General features: G+C 36.4%; 1 protein-coding gene across 1 annotated transcript; it reads left to right on the forward strand.

Annotated features, from left to right (window-relative positions):
* The first annotated feature begins 3,496 nt into the window (after positions 1 to 3,496).
* On the forward strand, positions 3,497 to 12,136 carry LOC139124888 (uncharacterized). Its single transcript, XM_070690993.1, has 5 exons — positions 3,497 to 3,714; positions 4,270 to 5,072; positions 7,792 to 7,945; positions 10,330 to 10,468; positions 11,138 to 12,136. Exons 1-5 carry the CDS (start codon positions 3,577 to 3,579, stop codon positions 11,272 to 11,274), a joined length of 1,371 nt encoding a protein of 456 aa, XP_070547094.1. The 5' UTR covers positions 3,497 to 3,576; the 3' UTR covers positions 11,275 to 12,136.
* Positions 12,137 to 12,364: the final 228 nt, after the last annotated feature.

Below are 12,364 nucleotides of genomic sequence, written 5' to 3' on the forward strand. Positions count from 1 at the left end.
TTCTGCATATCTCGGAACAAAATACACCTTACAATAATCTTGTTTACGTGACAGTTCCATATACTGACATCAAGGTTCCTTAAGAAGAAAAACAAGCATTGAGGCCTAACCATACATACCTTCATTTCAATTTAAAAATGTTTCTTGTGTTTCCCCTTTGCAAGAAGAAGCAAGAGATTACCACGATTATGAAACTATCTCTTAAAACAAAGACTACTCTTTGATCTTTCAACGCAGATACCATATGCGAAGATGCATATTATGGAAGATCCTCACTTAGGATTGGCGAATTATTTCATCTCTATTCGAAATTAAAAAGAAGCAATCTTGCACTACATATTCGTTATTCGGTGGGAAAGCACAATAGACAGTTAAACATTTTGTCAACAGGTGCTTCTTTGGGAAAGATGACGGAGACGTCTCATGTGCATATCTGCTAAAAGAATCCGAAAGCTTGCTGAAAATGCCTCCGACTCTGTCGTTCAGCTAATGAAGAAGGAAAATGTAAAGTGTCTCTATGTAGCATGTCCACTTTGGTCACTGGTAAGTGAGTGAACGTTTATCTTTAATTATGTCTACGACAATAAGATAAATGCAAATTCATTAGCACAATTCGGCTATCTTAAAAAAACATGAGTTATATATATATATATATATATATATATATATATATATATATATATATATATATATATATATATATATATATATATGTCTCGAAGTATTGAGATGTCCTCGTGGAAAGCGTGCGTTATAAATAATAACAAAAATTACTTCAAGTATACAAAGTAAAGATCTATTACTTAAGTTTCATGCATCGTGCAATCTTCTGACAGAAGAGAAGGATTTGTAGCTCTGCACTCGCACTTATGTGTTTTGGACTACACCATTCTATTGATAGGTGTGTCAAAATATGATCAATAATATTTGTTTGGTGGCGAAAATTTGACATTATGGCGACATACATACACACAACACACACACACACACACACACACACACACACAATATATATATATATATATATATATATATATATATATATATATTTAAAGTGTTTATTTCCACTACATATGTTAGAAGGCATTTTCTCTATTTTCTCTGTTTCCTTTAATCCATCCGTGCCATACCGATTCGACAATCGGTTTGTATTAAAGGGAGAAAAGTAAAATAATACTTTCATATTACAGTGTTTCCATTTTAACATTGTAATCATTTGTAGGAGATTGTAGACGTTTTGTCGAAAAGGATGTCGAGAGAAGATATGATAATTTCAGGTGATCTTGACGTCCCTGATGAGTACAAACAATATTTTGAAGATTATTATTTCCTGTCACTCGTCGAACAAGAAATTGCATTTTGTAAGTTCCCATGTAAGTAAGTTAAGTAAGTAAGTAGTAAGCAAGCAAGCAATAATGTAGGTAGGTAGCTAGCTACCTAGCTAGCTAGGTAAGTAAGTACGTATGTTAGTAAGTGAGTAATTAAATTAGTGAGTAAGTAAGTGCGTAAGAAAGAAAGTGGATGAAGTGAGTGACCATACCTTACAGTGGTGCAATAAACATTTTTTTACTTCTACAGTGCGGTAGTGAATAGTTATTGCGTTTTGCTCTTTTGTATGTTCCTGTCGACATTAGATCATTATCGATATTGTACTTTGAAACGTTAGTTTTACAATAGATGAAACAGACTTTAGTCTGAAGAACTAAGTCGTCTGCATTGCCGGTCATGCATACAAACTCGAGACTGAGAGCCAAATAGGATTGCACTCTCGATTACCGATATTCGACAACGAACGTTTGCTATACAGTGTCCGATTTCTTTTACTTACACAAATGTGCTGAACGGTTGAAATAAATTTGTAGAGACAGCGATAAAGTAAAATGGAACACTGAAACTGCCCCTTGCTAAGGGGTGAATTAAGCGAAGTAGATACTTATCCGAAAACCTGTTATTCTGGACCGCCGCTTTAAATATAATTGTTTTCATATCTCCTTTCCAGATGCAGCTATCTTCATATCGTCTGGAAAGTCAAGCTGGTCAGATTTCGTTAAAGGAAGGAGAGAAGCTGATGGAAAGGTCACCTACAACATCCGGGAACTTGTAGGACTTTCCAAAGTTCCCTATAATATGCTCTAAGAAGAATAAATATGTAATGGCGTAATTAGTAGCAATCAATATGTATGGCATACAGTCATCGTGACTTTTGTAATGGCTCATTCTCCTGTTCCAAGTGTACAAGTGTAGCCAGATGAGTGAGATACCGATAGTGTAGCTCGCGAGGTCACTAACACCTGTTTCCTTAAGGAATCTTTCAACCATTCTCTTTCAAAATCAAGAAAACAAATCTTTTGGTTTCGTGCAAATTTTGGTACTTGAGAAACAAATGACCCGAGATTTACCGATATTTGAAATTCAAAATGGCCGCCATCCCTGTCTTGACTCTATGGAGAAAAAGATAAATTTGGAAATTCCGAAAAACTAAGCCGGTGAAAATTTTTCTTATACTAAGAGCTTTTAAATTTTATGTTAAAGTTTGAGAGTCCGGATATCTGTCCCCGAGGTGCATTTTACATGAAAAGCATTTTTCTAAAATCCAATTATCTATGAACAGTCGAGCCGTCACTTTGAATTGAAATTACATCATGAACATCATTATGAACTTGGCCCCACATTGGGATACCACCCTTAACAGGAAAAATGTTGATGTGTAAACTTACAAACATTAATGTCGAATTTTAGAAAATTTAGGACCCCACAAAGAAATTTTAATAATTGCTATTATCATCATACACGCTACGCTTATGCCTGTATTTCTCAGTAACAAAACTTCTGTCTCGTGATGTGTAGGTATTGTGACTCCTTGCTGCGCAACTCAGAATACGTACCATCACTCGAATACAATGTGATATCGACCAAACGTTGTGTAATAATATCCCTGAATATTATCAGTCTTGTGATTCCGAAAAAATATGATATCGTTAACATGACCAAGTGTTATTCCTAAGTCTTTTCAGTATAGATATTGGCGTTTTTTCTGTAAAACCGCCCTGAACGAATATTTTTATGCATTTACAAATCAATTGCTTTTACTTGCCCGATGGGCATGGAAAGTAAAGGATCTCTCGCATTGTTGATAAGTAAATGACAAAGGCCATTTTCTCAAATTTACACAATTCAGAGAAACAGGTATTGCAATGTTATGACTATTCATCTTCTCGATATTGAATGATATAGAGGGCGAGTAAATTGCTGGGTGAAAAGGCACCGTAGGTGGCAGCAGCGAAGCCCAACATCTCCGTGTTGGACTACAACATGGGAAAACTGTTAAAGAAACACCTCTTGCATGTAACACACATGCTGTTGCTATGGTGCAATCATCATAATCAATTGTCCCATAATAAGGATGCTTAGCAAATGTTTATTAATTGTACCATCTGTCTTATTCGACAATGGCAAATGTTAATGCTATGTACTATCTGTCTTATTTGACAAAACGTTACCGTGTCTCATGAAAGTAAGGGTACAATCCAGGATCCCAACTGCGAAGATCATTTTGTTATTTACGAAGGCAAAAAGATGCTGCCACAACACGGCTACCAGCGTTTGTTTCTATGGTCTACGTGTTTCTGTTTAATTGCCATGGTTATATTTTATGCCAACAAGTCGTCTTGGATTCAAGAGAGTGAAAAATATGGTACCGAGAGAGGAAAAAAGGTAACTGCACGAAATACATGACAAAAGCATTATAGGCAAATGTAGGTTCAAGTCATTTTTAGCTCATTTTGGAATGAACATAAGACAAGGGAAGAAGTTGTGTTGTTTTACTGGTTAAATTATTACCAGTCTTCTAGAGTCGAAAGTCGTAAATAAGTAAATTCAATGTGCATTCGAGAGGACACAGGCGAAAGACAATCTGCTTTTTATATCGTAAATAGCTCTTTGGGGTTTGCTGGGAAGTCACCACTATATCTTAAGCACTGTTTATGGAAAGTCACGAAATATACTTTAATCATAACGGAAATACCAAAAGAACAACAAAGCTGTTAGATAACATTCGGGTTGTTGATGGCATAGGGCCTAAGTCTGCTTCATGTTCAAAGAGTATTTTTGTCTCTTTTAAATCCCACTCAATTATTATTATTATTATTATTATTATTATTATTATTATTATTATTATTTAATGCCAAGATTTTGCATACAATGCATTTTGTCGCAGATTGCGGTTAACTTCTTCACAAGTTCACCAAAGCATTGTTTTTGTATCATCAGAAAACGGGAACACCAATAGAAGATGACTTCTGGAAGACTACAAGCATAAGATATGAACCTACTAGATCGTACAACCAAGTCCTTGAACTTGGAGACATAAATGCCAATTCTGTGACAGATTCCAAAGTATCACCAACAAGTTTCTCGGAAGTGGGGTTCCGGGGTAACAACGATACCCCGACTCGTTATCTATTGCCCGTGAAATCAGCAATTAGTGGCGGGGCCAGTTTTCAGTACAAGAGACTCAAGGTAGCAGTTAGGTTTGCTCTCCTGACGAATAGAACTTTAGTTCTGACGCCATTTGTCCTCGACGGCGGACACGTAAGGGGATTCTCAGAAGACCGTGTCAGATCGTTCGAGAGTACATTTGATGTGAAAAAAGCAGAGGCATTACTGCCATTGGCAACTATTAATCAATACATACATGAATGTAATGATAAACGTTCAACGGTCTTGGCATGGAATTTTTACGGCGAGCGTTACGAAACAGTCCGGGAAAAACTGTTTCAACCTATCCTGGGCATAAACCTTCCCGAGGCAGACCAAGTCCATCCGTTACCTAACAATAATGACTTCGATGAAGTTGGTGCCGAAACCGAGAACGAAACTTGCGTAGCGCTCTCCGTCGACGGACATTTTATAGCCACTAAACCCCTAATTGACGATGACATCGCGAAGACCATCAACAAAGGTCTGACACCAGCAGAAGAAATACGAATTGTAGGGAAGTATTTTTCTGATAGGATTTGTCAAGGAGAAAGTTACCTGGCGTATCATTGGAGAAACATGTCAGCGGAAATGCCGTAAGTTATTGTTTTCTCCTTTTGCTATGTTATGAACGTTTTTTTTTCATTTTCCTTTTAACTTTGTTTTTTTTTTCTATTGTCTATGCCTGGCTGTAATATGAAACAGAAACGCACGTTGCCGCTTGTCCACGCTTTAAATAGTAACGCCACGTCAGTGAACAATCTACGGTTGGCTGCTTGTGTTTCCCTGCTTACACATTCTTGTTTTCTTTTGGGCAAGTATTGCAGTTTATAAAACTGAACAACCAAACTCAAAATACTAGTGCTATTCAGCTGTATTTTTGGAAAATCGATCGTAAACATACAACATGCAGATACGTAAATAATTCCTATATTATTATACATCAACTATTGAAATCAATAGATTTCTGCTCATTAAAAAGCCATGTTAAGTACAGATGTAGGTATATAGCCATATTTAATGCCTCTGCTGTAACTTATCTAAAATACACCCACAAAATAATTAGATATTATTCCTTTATATTTACTAGGACTACTTTCAGAGAATGAGATACGAGTGACTTGTCTTCGGCTCTAGGTGATACAGTTATTACATCACTCCATATTTTCCCATCTGAACGAAGAAAAATACTAAGGAACAATATACACCCGTGGCCACTTTAGTGTTGATTAAGCCTTCTGGTGCAAGCAGAAATTCTGTTTGTATAAACGAAACAAAGTGATGGTCGGTGTAATAAATGTAAGGTTCACTATTGGCACCCCACTGTTAGGATTGAGATAACGTTCTACTAAAATGTCTCGCCTGCCCAATTCAAATCGATCACAACACTGCACTGTAGACACGCTGTAAGTCTGCACTCCGACAATGAACATCAATAACAACGGTCGCGAATATCATACGGGAAAATCCTTCAGTAAGGACGTGGGCAGCTTGATTGTTCAAAATATAAGACATTGTGGTGGCAATTTGGCATCTAGCGAGGAACCACGAGGAGCTACAAAAAAACAAGCGAGCGACCGTTTTAAGATAAGCGTAGAGGGAGCCAGAAAAGTTTGGAAGAGATATACATGTATCAGGACAGGTTCCCTTCAACCGGGATGAGAAAAGTGTCGTTCATGGTTACACACATGTGAATACATGTACATGTAAAATGCTACCCCGACTGTACTTTACTCTTACCTTTCCTTTGGAGTAAGTTTATTCACGGTTTGTAGGAAAGAAACATGGCTTAGTGCAAGTGAATGTTTATTTCGAAAGTTTTGCAGTCAAGACGGGCGATGTCTGTAATTTAATTGCTAACATTTTCAAAGTGGCATTTTTTCAATTCCTGCGTCTGAACAAAGTCTGAACACGACACTTACGATACACGCTGTAGTATCGTTGGTATTCATTCACTGCAATATTGAAATCGGTACAAAATGTGTGACGTTCTGTAACACTGACTGCATTTGAAACACATGAGTTTTACCTGAAACTAAATACTGATAGGGCAAATGCTGTGGTCAACATCATTTGTATACAGTGTATTTTATAATCGCTCCGTAATTTCAGGCTAATCGGCGTGTCCATGGGGTACCGATAGTAGGATCATTATCACCACTGATACAGGGTAAAGTAACCGTTTTATCACCCTTCTGCAGACAGAATTTCTGCTTGCACCAGACAGGCTTGATCAACACTAAAGTGGCCACGGGTGTACTTCACATGCACAAGTCAAACATGAAGTTTTTTACAAAATAAAAATAGTTTTCTTTAACAATTGTGCGTTTGCACCTTTGAACTTCTTTTGGAATAGTATCAATACGCCGTGGGCGATTTGTCATTCCGTTGTAGTCGGTTGCATGAGCGAGGAACACGGTGCTCACATGCGTGTACGAGAAAATGGAGAGGTTAAGATTTCAAACGGGAACGGAACGTGATTGGATGCGTCGTCACTATTTGCGAGCTTTGATCATGTTCTGATGATGCCTCACATCTCTTGTCGTTTGGCAGTCGTATTCTACGTGAAACGACCACTTTTTCACGTACACCTTTTCCGAAAGCGATTGTTACTCTCGCTTCTCCATAGTATTGGTGTTCAAAACTGACATTCCTTTCACTGTGTATTCTTGCTCTTGGTTTTATCGATTGCCGTCTGATTTTTAGATATTATAGATAACAAAAAGGATATAAAGTTGAACTTAACAAAGCAAAAGTACCTCCTACATCGCAGGAATGGAATCGCAGACAACGGCAGACGTGCAGCATATGTCTCATACACACGCCCTATGACAACAGGCTAGACTGAAATCAACGTTGTAATTTGTTTTACCTCTATGGCTTTCAATTTTTTATCTCTGTGATCTATTAACCTGATATCAGAACAAAAGTCTTGAGACAATATGCGACTGTGTGAGTCGGATGAGTGAGTCGCCACGTCGTAATAATCTAGACAGAACAAATTGAAGGAATAAACTTTAGCTGACTGTCGCATGTGAACCTTGCTATAAGGGGACTAACAGACTCAGCCCTGACCATTTACGTTTTTTATTGGCGCGGGCGAGAGGAAAGCCAAAATTAACGGGCTTCGATCATTTTTTCAATAATATTTTGTCTCTGGAGGCAGATCCCGTTGCGAAGATGTATATTTTGCAAGTTTCTTAGTTAGAATGATGTTAAACCATATTACTTCGAAATAAAAATGGATCGATTATCCACTACATATTCCTTATTCATAAGGAAAGCCCAATACACGGCTAAATCGTTTACCAACAGATGCTTCTTCGGGAGAGAAAATAAGGAAGTTTCATGTGCAGATCGACTAAAAGAAATAAGGAAGCTTGCTGAAATTGCCTCCGACTCTGTCGTTGACCTGGTGATGAAGGAAAATGTAAAGTGTCTATATGTAGCATGTCCACTTTGGTCATTGGTAAGTGAGTGAACGGATATAATATAATATATATATATATAATATATATATATATATATATATTATAATATATATATATATAATATATATATATATATATATATATATATATATATATATATATATATATATATATATATACAACTGAGTTGATCAAGATAATCTAAAATATTACAATTCCACTACAAATTTGTTTCGTATAGGCTGCAGAGCCGCCTACACTCATCGGGTGGCTGTGATCGACTGAACTTTAGGCGGGAAACGATTTCTTTTGTTTTGTTTTTGTTTGCACCTGTTTGTATATATATTATATATATATATATATATATATATATATATATATATATATATATATATATATATATATATATATATATATATATATATATATATATATATATATATATATATATATATATATATATATATATATATATATATATATATATATATATATATAGGGGTTTCATTAAGAGCCGGCAGCCGGCGAAATTGACGGATTACTCTGAAGATTTCGCCGGCTACTTTTTCAGAAAATTTGAACTCTTTTATAGCTAAAATATTTTTTACCTTCTGAAATGATACGGACAAGTTTCACAAGCTGTGTAATCAAACTTTTCAACGGCTTTTATGTGAAACAAAATTTAGAAGACGAGCGACTACTACGATCGCCTTGTACTACGATGCAGCACGGTCTTGCGTATACTGCCTCAATAAAAATCGGAATTGCAACGTATGATTCTATTGGCTATCTGAATTGCTGATTCCTATGTGGTGACCTTATATACGCCAATAAAAATGTGCATACTACACCTGCCAGCCGTCGTTAGCTCAACTCAAAATGTTCGATGAACAAATGAAGACGGAAGCAATCGCAAGTTCAAGCTTCGCTGTACGATCTTCGGTTTTGAACTGGACCAATAAATAAGAGAAGGATAATTACGTGGATTTAAACTGTTTTCAAAGGCAATGACCTGATGTTTTTCTCACGAAAGAACTTCCCGATTACAGTTCGAATTTTAGTAAGCCGACGTGCGTTGCACTGCGGTAGGCGTAAATTGAAGGTATATAACCAGCTGGACGTATGATATGTACTGCTTTTTGGTCTATCCACGCAAATAAGAATCCGCCCAGAGAGGTTAAAATGCGATCAGACCTCTAAATTCACTTCAAAACCGATCGTCAGATTAAATCCAAATGTGAGCTTTTGAACGTACAATTTTTTATATCCTATATCAAGGTTCTTACTTTGCATACCCATATAGTCAAATAACCTTGATGGTCTTTGTTTCTGTTTGCGAAATATGGTTACGATTGTCTTTTTTATCATTATTGTTAATATAAATTATCCTTTTTGCCTCCCGACTGGTATAAAAGTTCTTCATCTACAGATTTTTATACCAAACATGAGGGCTCTTAATTTTAAGCATAACATTATACATTAATGAAAAGTTTCTCATTTACTGTGCTTAAAATATGAGTGTTTCATCCAGGATGGCATCTACAAGGGGGATTTTCCCCCTTTACCAGAAAATTTCGGGGGCATTTCACTAGTTCATGTGTTCTACTTGTACCTCTAAGGTGTGACTGGCACCATTTCATTGGGGGTGGGGGAGTGGTCCCCCTTGACAAATTAATTGTGGTGCCAACATTTCAACAGAGGGGGGAATCCCCTATCCCCTGTCTAGATGTAACACTGTATAATATCATCTACATATCAAATTTATATCATTAATAATAGTGAATAATTATAGTTTACCTCCTAAAAGCGTAGAGGCTCTAAAGACTTCAGTGTAATTGTTCAAAATATCGTAAACATTACCACATTTTATCATTTTTAATTATGAATTATCATATTTAGGCCTAATCTCCCAGGAAAATGGCTTTTATGATATGAACACATAATTGCCCTGGAACACTGCTGACAATGCTCCTGAAAATACTAGAAATTCAAGTGACTGTAAGCTGTAAAAAGTAAATTTAGCTCATTTTTCAGGGTTTCCGGTCTTCGGCGGGAGGGGTAACACCCCCTCCCGGACCCTCCCCCAACGACGACCACTTTGTGGTCATGGCTGCTGCAAGCCGCCTACTTTTCCATTCTGGCCCCCTCCTTCAAAACTTAACGAAACCCCTGAATTATATATATATATATATATATATATATATATATATATATATATATATATATATATATATATATATATATATATATATATATATATATATATACTTACTTTGCCCTATATATGCCACAATATATTTCCTCCGTTGGTTTTCATCATTCTTAGCATATCAATTTGACCATCTATTTGTGTTAAAAGGGAGAAGTGACATTGCACTTCAACATTTAAGCTTCTTCATTTCAACACTATGATCTCTTGTAGGAAATAGTTGATATTTTGTCGAAAAGGATGCCGAGAAAAGATATAATAATCTCAGGTGATCTAGATGTCCCTGATGAATACAAACCATATTTTGAGGATTATTATTTCCTGGCACTCGTCGAACAAGAAATTGCATTTCGTAAGTCTAATTGTAAAGTAAGTAAGTAAGTAAGTAAGTAAGTAAGTAAGTAAGTAAGTAAGTAAGTAAGTAAGTAAGTAAGTAAGTACGTAAGTAAGTAAGTAAGTGACTGAGTCAGTCAGCCAGTCAGTCAGTCAGTCAGTCAGTGACTGTGTGACAGAGTAAAAAGTAAAAGAGAAAGTAAGTAATTGAGTAAGTGGGTGAATAAATGAATGAATGAATGAATGAATGAATGAATGAATGAATGAATGAATGAATGAATGAATGAATGGACGAGTGAATTATTGCGATTTTGCTTCATCGTAATGTTCCTGTCGGAATTGGATTTTTGTTCCTTGAAACATTACTTCTAATTAAGATGATACAGACGTGAGGTTGAGTATAATGTCTGCCATGTGAAAAAATATGTGACTGACTGCCTTATATGACGATGGTCGATTCAAGATAGTCGACGCTGAACGTGTGGTATGCGGTGTCCGATTTCTTTTACGTACACCAAAGGTGCTAAACGGTTGTAATAAATCTGTGTAAACAGCGATAGATCAAATGTGACACTGAAACTGACCTGTGATAGCATGGTGTGGGGTTGATTAGGCGGGATAAAAAATATGCGAAAATCTGTGTTCTGGACAGCCTTTAAATATAGTTGCATTCGTACCACCCTTCCAGATGCTGCCATTTTCATATCAGCCGGAAAATCAAATTGGTCAGATTTCGTGAAAGGAAGGAGAGAATCTGAAGGAAAGGTCACATACAACATCCGGGAACTTGCAGGACTTACCAACGTTTCCTATAATATGGTCTAAAACCAATAAATGTATGCCGGTGAAAATAGTATCAAGTACTTCGTATTTCAGGCAGCCATCATGACTTTTGTCAAGGTTCATTCTCATGTTATAATGTACACTGGGTAGCTGGTAAAGCGAGATGCCGATAGTGTAGCTAGCGAGGCTAGCTAGCGAGTAACACCTCTCCCGCAGAAGAGTATCTTAAAACGCATTTTGATCAAAATCGGGGATATTTTGAACTGTGAGATGTCACTTTGCAAAATTACTTCATTTTCTAATCTTACTTTGTTTATAGACTTAGCCCTATTGATGTATTATTATACTAAACAGGGAAAATGTTGAGGTGTCGATATACAAACATGAATGTCGTATTTTAAAATGTAGGACCCCACTAAGAGATTTTAGTTGATTGCAATTATTATCATACGTGCTCTATGTATACCTGTATTGCTATGTAACTAAGCTTTTGTGGCATAATCTTTCTGTATTTTGACACGTTGCTGGGCAACTTGTTATAACATACAGACACATCACTCACTGACTCGCTGTGTTACGAATGTGACAAAGTGAGTTGTGTGAAGAACTAGGCCGCAGGAGATAATTATCAATCTGGAAGCGTAAGACAATTATGGTGTATTGAACGGGCTGGATGTGAAATTTATGTGTGAATTTTTTCTTTATCTTTTTTAGTTAACAAACCTTTTAAAACGTTACTTCATGAGGGAGTTCTTAAAAAGGCTGATTATTTTTCAAACAACACTGCCAATCCCATAAGATAACATGATCATACAGCGCGAAAATCATCTTGTCGAGTTTATGGTTCGTTGTAATGTCCAATATCATTATCCAACTGAAATAAAAATGGAATCATCGAATCCCCATATTGTTGAGTAATACGAATTCATTTGTTATACGGTCTCACATAGATAATTAGTAGCTGATATTGCAGACGCGTAAGTTGTCCTCTTGTGGTCAATGCTATTTTTTATTAGTAATCAAAGCACCTGCATTTTTTTCTATATAATATGACAACACTTGATTAAGTAAGTGTCACTGTCTTACACGTGGTGAGAACTGCATGGCAACCTGATTCTGATCGGTCGTACAT

Source organism: Ptychodera flava (genome assembly GCF_041260155.1).
Source record: "Ptychodera flava strain L36383 chromosome 23 unlocalized genomic scaffold, AS_Pfla_20210202 Scaffold_24__1_contigs__length_23054250_pilon, whole genome shotgun sequence".
In the NCBI taxonomy this organism is placed as follows: domain Eukaryota; kingdom Metazoa; phylum Hemichordata; class Enteropneusta; family Ptychoderidae; genus Ptychodera; species Ptychodera flava.

What these genes read in the sequence shown, in the direction of transcription:
- LOC139124888 (XM_070690993.1), top strand. Translation starts at nt 3,577, where the DNA reads ATGCTGCCACAACACGGCTACCAGCGTTTGTTTCTATGGTCTACGTGT. An exon ending in AACATGTCAGCGGAAATGCC is followed by an intron (nt 5,073 to 7,791) that starts GTAAGTTATTGT and finishes GTTTACCAACAG; the next exon opens with ATGCTTCTTCGGGAGAGAAA. An exon ending in CATGTCCACTTTGGTCATTG is followed by an intron (nt 7,946 to 10,329) that starts GTAAGTGAGTGA and finishes GATCTCTTGTAG; the next exon opens with GAAATAGTTGATATTTTGTC.